The following is a 13,155-nucleotide window of genomic DNA, read 5'->3' on the forward strand; positions in this document are numbered from 1 at the left end:
AGGCCACATGGAGCCTTTAATAACTGTCCCAATGAATGTCACAAACACATTCAAACCAATTAAGACAAGTGACTAGATTTTTAATTCTTTATTGGTAAAGCACTTGGTTACATCAGCTCCTAACATTCAAATGATAGACAACACTTCCTGCTAACTAGCTGTCCAAGGAACCTATGACTGCAGACCCCATCTCAGACAGTTGGAGCAACAGTGTAGCCTTGCCTCCCTGCCTTCTTAAACCCCCTTGTCTGACATGGTGCTCTCAAGCACCTTGAGCAAGGAGACAGCAGAGGACTCCAAATACTCTTTCCGGGAGCACCACGAGCGCTCCAAATCCAGAGACCTCCTGAAGCTCTTCTCCTGCCTCCTCCTCCGCTACCTGGTCTCTTCCTGCTGATTCCCCACTTCCACCACCAGTAGCAGCTGTTTCATGGGCGGCACAGAACCCCACAAATCACTGGTCCCTTGCCCTGAATCATTCTCCCCACCTGCCTCCGTTGCTCACAAATTCCCCCACTCCTTGGGCTCCTGCCCATCCCTGGCATCAAAGCTCAGAAGCAGATTCAAAGCTTCTAGAACACCCGCTTCACTTTGAACCACTTTGTGGAAGCCGTAGTTGGTTTGGGAGGAGGTCTTTGTCAAAAGCGGGTGAATGCTGCTACTGTTCTGTTTTAGATTCCTCCTAAATACCACATTTAAGGGGAAATCATGAATGATCTTTAATAAAAGATATCAAATCCTCCAGTAAAATTTAAATCTAACATTGTTGTGATAGGAAGTTGAAGTCTGCTAAGTTATAGCATATGTGTTCCAAAGTGGCACCTCTAAATAAGCACTTCGCTGTTTATCTTCCTGTCATATTATATGACAAGTATATAATGCCGAACTCAGAAACCTGCTATTTAAAATGGTTTGGTTTCCCCACATTCCATTTCTGAAATTTATGACTCATTTTCCATACATGCTTTGAATCACACCAAGCTATTCTTGAAGGGGTACGTGTGTGCGCATAAAACCCATGGGTTTTAAATCTTTTTTAAGGCAGTTCCTTTATGCGTCTGTACTGCTGCATTTTGACAGTAGCCTATATGTATTGCAACAGTGGGATTATAGTTAAAATGACTTCAGATTTAAAGCCTCTTTTTTTTTAATCTCTCCAATGTACCACCTGTTAAAGTAGAATGGGAGAAGTTTAGCCATAAATCAATCACATGCATAAAGAAAAGTCCTATCTGTCTGTAGGTGGCTCATGCCCCAGGCTATTTTTAATGTAGATTTAAGAACTGATGAAATATGTACAAGCAAATGATGGTGATGATCTGTATTCATACAGTTTTTTAAAAGTTGTCACTCTCAATGAAATCTGTTCTTATCTGTGCCGCCGTTCAGTGCAGTATTAAAACTGTTGTGGATACATTGAAGTTGGTTGAAAACTAGAAAATGGCATCAGTCTCTTTGATAAAATTGGAAGATTAGCCAATTTCTTACAGTCTAAAATAACTGCAGTCTAAAAATGGGTAAAAGTTTCAAAAGGGAGGACAATGAAGTACGCAATGCCAGAGATGTGGTACTAATCAGTTTTCTCAAATCAAATGGAAACCAATAGCCACGAAATTGCAGAAACTTCCCAGGAATGTGAAACCCATCAGAGCACTGGGGTGGAGGAGTAGATGGCATACCTTTGCTCTCTCAGCTGATGTAAGCAAGATCTGTGTCCTTATTCCAAACTTCAGATGCCTCAAACACAGATCTTGCTTATACCTGGGAAGCTAGTAGTGTCTCTCCTTCGAGAACTGATGTTGGCAAAAGACTTGCTATGTGAGAGTATTGAACTGCCTCCTCCTATACTCAATTTGCATTTTTGTATGTAAACTCGAACACTCCAGGAACACCTTAAGTCTCTTTACCAAAGTGAACAAAACCCAGATAAGTGGTGACTGCATATGTGTATCCAATTGTGAACCAATAGAACATTTCCTGTTGGTTTCAATTGTTCTAGACTGGGCCTACAATGTAGGTTTAAAAGTATTGCAAAATGATATGCTTGTGCAACTATATGCCATCTGTCTACCATAGGGCATTATTTTATAGGGATTCGATACACAAGTTAACCTTAGTTACTATTAAGTAGAACCCACTTTGTAAATATTCTGTTATAATGTGTTTAACTTTCATTCCAGGCACGTGTGAACCCAATCAATGTCACACCAACTATACAAGCTATAGATCAGGACCGAAACATCCAGCCTCCTTCAGATCGGCCAGGGATCCTCTATTCCATCTTAGTTGGTTGGTATTTGATTACCTCACTATCTTTTACAATCAAACACTGTATTATCAGCAGGCAGGCAAAGATTAAGTGGGGCGCAGAAACCTAATAACAGATTCATGCTGAGTCTGGTGTGATAGCGGCTATTGTTCTATCCAAGTGTTTTACTGTGCGGTTTCTTCTTGTGGTTGTTTATTCCAAATTGGATTGCTGCTGTTTGAAGATTTAGCTTTCTTTTGGAAGGGTTTTGTTTTTGACTCAGAATAATGAAGCAATTACATTAGATGAATCCAATGAAATGCTTGTCCATATACATAGATTTTGCTGCTAGACTATGTTGGGCTGATAAAAGAAAAATAAGAGGCGTAACAACAACAAAAACCCCTTATGTTAGATTCTTTGGTTGCCATGATTTTTTTCCCTGAGCATAGGAAAAGTAGCTCATGAATAGTTCATAGGGTTAAGGGAGTGATAGTAGCTCAGCCATGAAGCTCATACTCAGAAGTCCTAAGTTCACTCCCTGGAATTTCCAGTGAAAAGGGCTGGTTAGAGATGACGGGAAAGACTTCAACTTGAGCCCTTGTAGAGCTGCTGTCAGTTGCAGTAGGCAATATTGGGGTAGATCAGACATGGGGCACCTGTCACCCTTGAAATGCTGTGGGATTCCAACTACCATCAGCCACAGCCAGTATGAGCAGTGTTTAGGACTTACGGGGTTTACAGCTCAAAAGAGCCACACATTACCCAGCCCTGGGCTAAATGGACAAATAGCCTATGTCCTTGTGTTCCTCACTTCCTCGTTCTCCGTTTTAATCTTTTCCCCATTACTGTGAATAGCCAGTTATTGCTGTTTCTTCATCGGTGCACTGCTGGAGGTACCACAATTTCAGTGGGTGGCGCTGTGGGTTAAAGCACAGAACCTAGGGCTTGCCGATCAGAAGGTTGGCGGTTCGAATCCCCGCGACGGGGTGAGCTCCCGTTGCTCAGTCCCTGCTCCTGCCAACCTAGCAGTTCGAAAGCACATAAAAGTGCAAGTAGATAAATAGGTACCGCTCCGGCGGTAAGGTAAACAGCATTTCCTTGCACTGCTCTGGTTTCGCCAGAAGCAGCTTAGTCATGCTGGCCACATGACCTGAAAGCTGTACACCAGCTCCCTCGGCCAGTGAAGTGAGATGAGCGCCGCAACCCCAGAGTTGTTCACGACTGGACCCAACAGTCAGGGGTCCCTTTACCTTTACCTATACCTCATATGTCCCATTGCAATGGAATAATTAGAGAAGCATCAGCATTTGTACTGATGCAAATTTAGCTACTCAAGGGCATAAGTTGGTCATTCACAAGACCACCTACAGCATTGAGCATTATGTCATGTGTGGATGTGATGTTGCCCCAAAGACTTGATGCAGTAAGGAGAGATGGGAGGGCTAAGTTAAAGAGTGCTGCTTCAGCTTCTGTGGCAGAAGCCTGTGCAGCAGTGTAAAACTGGGCTGTTGGGTAAGTTTGAAACAAAGATAAACTACTAAATTGCATAGAGCTTATTCATGCTTGAACTGTCCAGTAACTGGGACATAGTGATTAACCTGAGGTATAATAGGATTCTGGTATGTGTGTAGGAGCCGAGACTATCACATATAAAGATATTCCATTTGGAATTAAAGGTGGGTCATTTAATTATAGCAAAGCAAGGATTCTAAAGCAGGGTGGAATAATTTGAATGAAGGCGGTTTAAATGAATAATAGAAATCAAGACTTAAATAACCGGGTTGGCAGTGGGGAACTGAATTGAATAATTGATTTAAATCAGGTTTTCCATGTTATACGCTGTCTGTTTTCTTTACAAACTGTCTATTTTCTGGACAAACATGAGTACTAATTAGTTCCAATTAAAGGATATTGGTTTGCAATTAAATAAAGGTTTTATGATACTGAGGAGTGTGAGATATTTATCACGCTATCCTATGTCTTTTGTACTATCTTTTGAGTGTATATGTGTTTGTGAGAAAAAGAGAGCCTTTGTGCACTCACATAATTGCATGATGTCTTTTGGATGCTCTCTCTTCACATCAAAAAACATTAAGCAAGACCAATTGCCTGAAGTGCCAATCATCCTAGACTGGACATATGCTATTTGATTGGAGGAGTCATGAATCTTCATAATTTGGAAACTGAGCAGTTTACAGTACTCAGGTACTCAGGGCATAAAGCAGGGAAGATGAACCCGTGGACCTCCAGGTACAGTTGTGTCTCGGGTTACATACACTTCAGGTTACATACGCTTCAGGTTACAGACTCTGCTAACCCAGAAATATTACCTCGGGTTAAGAACTTTGCTTCAGGATGAGAACAGAAATCGTGCTCCGGGGGTGCGGCAGCAGCAGGAGGCCCCATTAGCTAAAGTGGTGCTTCAGGTTAAGAACAGTTTCAGGTTAAGAACAGACCAGAACTAATTAAGTACTCAACCTGAGGTACCACTGTATTGCTCCCAACAATGGCTGTATTTGCTGGGACTCATGGAGGCTAGAGTCCAAAAACCCCTGGAGGGTCACAGGTCCCCCAAGTGTGGAATAAATATTACTCAGGTGGGTTCAGTAATTACTCCTAATGAGGTACAGGATGGAGTGTCCTGGAACTTAAGGCCTATGGTGTTTTTGGAGTTCCTTGCTTCCAGTAGGAAAGCCATACTGATAAATACAAAAATACCTTATTTATTCCATCTCATTTAAAATCCTTGATCTAAAAAAATGATATATATTTCCCCAGTGAACATGCAGGCACAAAACCAGTCTATTTGCTGTGTTTCATTTAAAAAAAAACAATAATCACAGATTCAGTTTTTAAAACTAAGTTTGTATTAAATTCAGATTTCAGTTTAAATAAGTTTTTTTATAGAAAAAAGAGACTGTATCATGAATTTTTAAAGAATCCAATTTAAATTTTAAAAATCAAATTTGAAAGTCACCCTTTTCTTACCCTGTCCTAAAAACTCTTGCTGTAGAGATTTTTGCTTTTGCTTTGACTTTTCTCCTTTTTCCTGTCTGTAAGATTGGATGCTACCATCTACAACATAATAAACAGCACACCGAGACACATTGATACAGTTCACCCAAATATTTAATTCTTATTGGTTGTATTGTCCAAAGTTTTCAAAACATGGTTTCCAAAATTATGCAGTAAAACTAGTATTATTAGGCAATCAGCTATATTAAGGCTGGATTCCTATGCAGGGTCTCTGCTGATGGTGCTTGATAGCTGAATCTCATCCCCTAGGGTTGAATCCTATTCAAAAGCAGCAGCAACAGAAGGCAGCAGAAGTAATAAAGAAGTGGAAGTAAGAAACATGGTATGTTATGTTGTGAAAGTTAACTGAATGAAGGTATCCAAGGGTAATCAAGCACCATTTTGCTGGTGACTTGGAGGAAATGTTTTGTTAGGTATAATTTCCTCACCAGGTTGTGTTTCATATCCACCTGGCTGAAGCAGGGTGCTTTGTGAAATACTGTATACAAAAATGGCTGCTCCTCTCAACATCTAGACAACCTGATGACTTCGGGATCTTGTTGGACTCTAATTTCCATCAGCCTGACCTAGCATGGCCAATGGTGAGGAATGATGGGAGATGTAGTCCAACATTATCAGTAGCGTACCTACCATATTTGCATTGTCTGATCTAGCACTTTGTTTTGCTACTTTCAAGAACTGGTCAAGTGTTGATTCCTGTAACAGGGACTCATTGTGAGCTTAGGAGAAGCCCAGAAATCCCAGCTTGAGGAATACTTTGGTTGTGAAAGTCTTTGGAAAGACATGGTTGTCTTGAATTGTTCAGAGGCCGTGTCCCAATACTCCGGCCTCCAACTGAATATAATGCCAGCCAGTAACTGTTTGCCAGCTCCCACAGGGTGCTCTCTTCCAAAGCAAAAGAAAAAGTGGATGCTGGTTTTTTAAAAAAATGTTGTTCTGTCAATGTGCTACAAACCATAAGCCTTCCAAGATTTGCTAGTAGGTGCTATGTCGTAATCCCAAACTACTGTTTTTCATAGAGAGTTCTGTTTTTATCAGCTGAAGTGGCATTTCAGCAGCACTTCCTTTTATCAGAGCATTCCAGTATAGGAGTCTGAGCCCTAGGAGATGATCATTTAAAATGTGGAGAAGATTACAACCCCTCTTATCCTTACTGAGCAATTTACGTAATTGCACGCCTAAGCGATTCAAGTACATTTTTGTGATCTCTTTCATCTTCCTTGCCACATATTCAGTTGCCCTGTAAAAACTAACTTTCTTTCCTTCTTTCCTTCTTTCCTTCTTTCCTTCTTTCCTTCTTTCCTTCTTTCCTTCTTTCCTTCTTTCCTTCTTTCCTTCTTGCCTCATACATTTCTGCTTATTAGTTAAGCCCCTGTTGCTGTTCTGATGTCTCATATCCTGATTGCTATAATATCAAAGTCTGTCATATTTTGCTAAGAATAACAAGAAAATGGAGATGAGCAGACAGTTCATTATGCCACAGCTGCATTTGTAGAACAGGAACATTTCAGGCTTCTCAGTCCATTTGATGTACTAATTATGGTTGGCTTGGTGCGTGTTCGCATTTCATCTGGCGTACGGCTGGTTCAGAAGCTGGAAAATCCCTCGCACAGAGAAGCCCCATGGAGGAAATAGCATCTGTGCCCAGCTGTGTCCATTGTTACGACTGCCACTTCTCCAGAGCAATTTGCATGGGTGCAGTGACAAACATTTCCGGCCATCACTCTTTTCTGTGTTGTCAATGGGAAATGGCACCAGTTGAGTTTGTGGTGTGTGTGTGTGTGTGTGTGTGTGTTTAAAGGATTTTTTTAACATGAATAAATTATGGACGGAGCATGACAGAGCATTAAAGAAGATAATGAAAAACAATTGTTTGTGGTGGAGGGGGGAAAGGATCAATGCTTTTCAAAAATACCAATAACAGATTCAAATAATTGCGATTAACATTATTATTATTACTATTATTAATTCATACCCTGGCTTTTCCAGTGACAAGGCGGCTTGCAGATTAAAAATAGAACAGCTAAAATATAGGGCAAAAACAATGATTGAAACACATTTAAATATTGATAGAATTAAAAGTGTAGAGATAAATCTATGAAAACCATACGAATAATTAAAATAAAAACAGCACAGCACCAGCCCTTTCATTAAAAGCAGTCCATTTCCCAAAGGCTGTTGGAACAAGAAAGTCTTCTCCTGCTGGTGGAAAGACAACAAGGGGAGTCTAACCTCTCTAGGGATGTTAGCTAGGGATGATGGGAGTTGTAGTCCCAAAACATCTGGAGGGCCGAATTTGCCTATGCCTGCTCTAACCACTACTCCACACTGGCTACAACTACTAGCAGGCACCTTTTCCTTATGAAAAGAAAGATGCTCTCTTTGGGGCCCAAGTTTGGGAATCTCAGTCTCAAGGGACTCTTGACTGACAGACTCAGGCTTGGACACAGGGACTGGGTTCATATTCAGCATCTCCACAGCTTACACGTTCTTCCCGATATAGCTGGTTCTTTCCCACTGTTTCAGAGTCCTTGGCTGCTCTCAGAGCTGAAGAATGGAAGAGTGGGCAAAACCGAGCAAAGGGAGGTTGCATGAGTAGAACTCCCAGTTAGCTCCTCTAACTCTGTATGCAATCTGTTATTTGTTTCTGATTTAAATCTGTCTATCTCTCTTTCTGTCTGTAAATACTGGTGGAAATACTGGTACTCATAGACTGTTTAATTCCAGCAATTTGATTACAACGTGCAGCTTCATCATTTATAAACTAATGTTTTCTAATGATCAATCCCTTCTCTGTGCCATAACTTAACATTGCCAAGGTGACAAGCTAGATTGAAACTGTAGGGGGATATAGATTGAGCATTTTTCAAAACACAATTCTATAGTGAATAGTCAGCAATTAAATTAACCTTTATTTTAATTTTAAACTGTTAGACTTATCCATACAAAATTGAATAATTCAATCCCACCTTATCTAAGAAGTTAACTGTACCCAGAAATAGCCAGTACTTATGAAGGACTATTGAAGATGCTATTTCCTTTCCATGCTTGTATCCTGAGAACTGCTCTGCATAACAGATTTTTCCAGCATCGCAACAGTCGGCCTTATTCTTGTCTGAATTTTAGCCACCAGACATACAGAACAATTGACTTACTGCTTTCGAGTATGCAATAGAATACAGCTGCTCTATTCCCTTTTCCATTTATTTAATTTTTACAATAGCTTGATAGTTTCCATTCACAGAAAGGCATGGCTTTCATGCCACATTCTGACAAAGACAATCAGGACTCGTTTTAGCATACAATGTTAATTTCTCTAGGCTCTTTTCAAGGTTAGTCATCTCCACTGTTGGCAGTTCTGCAGAAAGAGAGAGGGGTATGGGGAGGGAGAGAGAGAAGATTGAGTGGCAAATCTCCTACAGGATGAGAATTTCCTAACAGAGCCCACACTTCCTGTAAGCTTTGGTGGATACAGTAGTCTTTTCCAGCTGAAAACACACAATTTACAGTAACATCCATTTATTTCGCTTCTCATTATAGTAGCACTAACAACGGCCAGCATTACCAATCATTGTATTATTAATACTTTCAGTATATACATCCATGCACCCCTCACTCCATTCTGTGCTAGCTTTGCATTCAGCTACAACCATGAGTTATTGGTTTATTAACATACCGCATCATGCACTTTTGCATAGGCTTTCGTTTCCTATGTGCATAGTAAGAAGCACAATTCCAAAAGAAGTTTGAATGTACTGATGCTGCACAGAGATACTTTTCTGCCCATTTTTTTCCACGTGTTCAGACCAGAGCCCACAATAGGTCTAGAATGTGTGATGTGAGGGTTTCAGGCAAGGAGTTAACCTCTGACTACTACTCAACTTTCACCCAAGAAATAAATTGCAGAGAAATCAGCTATACCAGCCAAGGAATCCATCTTACAATTATAGGCCCATGTGATAGGTCAACAGTGATTATCACTGTTCCCTATAAGAGCTTCTACATAAGGCCTGCTGCAGTTCTGAACTACTAGGAGGCCTGTTCTTCCTGACTACAGAATCAAGAGCTGGAACTGATGTTCTAGGTACATCATGTCAGAAACACTGCTTTAATATTCTTCCTTCGGGGGAGATCTAAAAGTCCATCTGCATAGAGCCTGTGCCTCTTCCAGGGGTGTTGTGAAGGAACAGAATGTATGTCTAGCTGAATTCAGGAGGGCTATTTGGTGTCCCTAAAACTAAGTGCACCCAAAAGTGTTTATCAGAATGGTGTTTCACTTACCAACCCTAGGAAATGTTTTGCAGTTTGATGCAGCCTGCAATATGTTTCATTACCGATCAAATCTCAGCAATCTATACTATCATTTCGCAACTAGAAAAGAAGATCCTCTTTCTGAAATGGAACCACTCTGTATGGAAGACCCTAAATACAGCGATGAAGATAACTCACTCTTTCCCCCTCTCTTATTTTTGTGTGCAATGGATAGAGACATTTATCTGCTCTGTGCATGGGTGAGCTCTATACACAGATCTCCAGCACAGCAAGGGGTATAATTGTTAAAACACCTAAGTGCGGATGCACTGGGAGAGATGGGGTATGCTGCTGTAAAGTAATGCTTCTAAGAAATTGTTCTAGAAAATTGTTTCCTGCAGGAAAGAAGTAAGATTGTGTGAAAGTTCTGTCTCTTGTTACATTGCAAATAGATGTCATCTTTATTCTTGTTTGCATTCAGAGTTGTTATTCCATCCCTCCCCTTGAACAAAAAAAGTATGTATGCATGGAGTAATAACATTTTCCTGCACTTTTCTTGTGTGCAATTTTACAGCTTTTGGAAATGCCATACATATTCTATGTTGTAAGGATTAAGAATGTTTCAGGAACGTTGGGAGGAATTACAGGGGGGAGGACTGTAGTGCAGTAAAGGAGCACATGTTTTGCATGCAGAAGTTCCTCAGATCAAGGCCCAGAATCTCCAAGTAGGACTGGGAAAGACTGCTGCCCTGAAACCCTGGAAAGCCACTGCCAGTTGCTGTAGACCTTACTAGCTGATGTGGAACAATGGTTTGATTCCATATAATGGAGCTTCCGATGGCTTGATATAAAAGCTGCTGATCAAGTGTTCTCCACTTCAAATATTAGCATGCTGGCATTTCTACTCATCTCTGTTTTCTGAAAAAATAAAGTCTCTTGAGGCACCCCAAACCTATTAAACATGGTGATCAAGGTCAAAAAGAAAGAAGGGTTTCTTATACGCAGCTCTATCGAATATTCACACTAGGGTATTTCTTTTGTTTTTTGTTTTTAATTATTCCTTTATTGATTATTTGAGTTAATATATATTTAAAATAAAGTTGTGATTTTCCATGCTGATCCTTCTTCTCAATTATCTATTCAAACCTCACTGTCTTTTTGCAGGGACTCCTGAGGATTATTCACAGTATTTCAGTATGAATGCGACAACTGCTGTACTCAGCCTCCTAAAGCCAATAAACAGGGATTTGCACCAGAAATTTGATTTGGTTATTAAGGTAATTTCAACTGAATTCTCATTTCCATGTGTTTGTACATTACTAAGTAGCAGTGTCCATGGAGAATGTGAGGATTCCTTATACAAAAAAGGGAAACGTCAACTTATAAACAAAGATTCTTCTAGCAGTAAGGTGTAAGTTTAATTCAATGCCATATTAGAAGTAACTGATCTATATCATTGTAATTGCTTTGACAATAATGTTGCATGGGAGAAAACACACTGAACTTGGCATCCAGCAAACATTTGCTGGCATTTAGTTTCACTTCATTACGTTCAGTGAACCTTCTGTCCCAGATCGGTCTTCTCCATTATGATGTTTTGGATTAAAATTCTCATGATTCCTGACCATTGGCCATGCTGGCTGGGACTGGAGTTGCAGTCCAAAATATTTGGATGGCACCAGGTTAGGGAAGGCTGCCCAATGTTTATGCATGTTAACTCAGAAGTAAGTCCCTCTGAGATCAATTTTATTTGTAGCCCAAGTAAATATGTACAGGATTACAACCAAAATCAAAATGAACTTTTGCTGGGTTGTGCCTGAAATATTTGCTACAAAATGTATTTTTTACAACTACCTTTATATATTGCAATAAATTTTACTGACCATAATTCAATACAAAGTTAGGCATTATTAAGCCATTCAAAGGACTTCCCCACACCTAACGTTAGTCTCTTGTGGCTACCATGTTTTGATTTTCTGTCTTGAGGAGCTGTGTTTTTCGGAGAAAATACAAACCCCAAGCTTTGTATGAGACATGCCTGAATATATTTTTTCTTTGACATTTATAGATTTGATTTCATGTGGAAGACGGTGTGGGATTTAAAAACTCAATATTTTAAGTAACAAGCTAGAAGTGAAAATTTCTTCCTTCATTCCGTAGAGAGGCTTAGCTTGCAATTCTGTATATTCTTAGTTGGGAGTTAGTTACTCTGAATTCAATAAGACTTATTCTGAGTCGACATACATATGATTGCAGCTTCAGGCAGCCATTTCCCCCAGTAGATAGCACTTTTTCTGCTTCCACTTCACCATGGGCTCTGAGCGCTTGTCAGAGAATCCAGCCTACCCTAGATATTCATGCTTCATGAAAAGACCCTGAAATCACAGTTGCTGACAAAATGGAAGTTAAACAGTTCATTGTAACTTGGGATTTCCCCCTGCAGACAACCATGAAGAATCTCATTCTGAATGTAGTGGGGACAGTTCTTACCTGTGACTACTCTGAGGCTGCAGTCCTATGGTCCCTGGGAGGATATCCTAGAGGCCATGGGATGTTTTTATCTCCCTCTCCAACAAGAGGGAGGGGAGAGGGTACACAGTATATTCTGTCAAACCCATATAAGCTTCAAGGGACACCGAGTATATACTGTCTGTATCAATGGTTTTATGCTGTTTAAGGTGATGATTACCATTTGAGTATGGTAAATATATGCACACTTTCTCTCTCTCTCTCTCTCTTCATGTGTATATACATATACAACCATATTGCTTCCATATGAATATTTGTTAAGAAATGTGACAGCTATTGATGGCACTAATTATAGGGAATTTATTGAACAATTAATTTCCATGCCTTAGTTGTTAGACTACTTCTCTTATTTGAATGCTTCAGACGTGCATAGACATTGGTTAAGACAAATGCTTTCACACATTTGAGTGTTCGGACCCACATTCACAAATACCTGTTAGTTTTTACTGGAAAAAATAACTGGGGATTGGTGCTAAGTAACTCTATAACAATCTTTAAAAGAAAAAACCCCACCAATTTCCCATGGCCACATTGTAGTACCTTAATAACTGGCTATATTATTAATGGAAATTTTTACAGACATTATTAGATTCGAATTACCATGGTTGGTGAGTAGTTGAGTGGATAATAAGCAAGGGTATCAATCTGTAAGACTAATAATATGCCACATGCTTGAATAGTATCATTTAGCACAACAGTGTCGAAAGTTCCATTAAGCTGGCAAGATGTGGCAAATTTGCTTATCTGGGCTTGTGTTTTGTAGTGTGTAACTCAACAAAATATCTCTCTTTATATCTGAAGGCAAACCTATTCATAAAGCCAAGTAGCACCAGCATTAATAAGTTTTCCATACAAATTTTAATGATACCCTCAAAAAAATATTTTCTTCATCTGTTTCCATCTTAAAGTCTTTGTCCTTATCTTGGGGAAAGATTCTACCCTACTTCCATTACAAGTTGTTCCCTTGAATTTATACTTCATGTGATAAATTATTTTGGATGAATTTTCTGTTATATTTTTGTGAACCTCTGCTGTAGTATTCAGTGAATGAATAGTGCTACAATTGTGCTGAAAAGTTGGGAATTATA

General features: G+C 39.7%; 1 protein-coding gene across 26 annotated transcripts in view; it reads left to right on the forward strand.

Moving 5' to 3' along the window:
- The window catches only part of PCDH15 (protocadherin related 15), a 623,360-nt gene that overhangs the window by 436,334 nt on the left and 173,871 nt on the right, over window positions 1–13,155 (forward strand). For all 26 annotated transcript variants that reach the window (XM_083503000.1, XM_083503013.1, XM_083503006.1 and 23 more), the window contains 2 exons: window positions 2,181–2,289; window positions 10,703–10,815. In XM_083503000.1, the coding sequence (XP_083359126.1) occupies window positions 2,181–2,289; window positions 10,703–10,815 (222 nt within the window). The remainder of the gene's footprint in view (window positions 1–2,180; window positions 2,290–10,702; window positions 10,816–13,155) is intronic.

Source organism: Podarcis liolepis, assembly GCF_965112155.1.
Source record: "Podarcis liolepis genome assembly, chromosome: 5".
Classification (NCBI taxonomy): domain Eukaryota; kingdom Metazoa; phylum Chordata; class Lepidosauria; order Squamata; family Lacertidae; genus Podarcis; species Podarcis liolepis.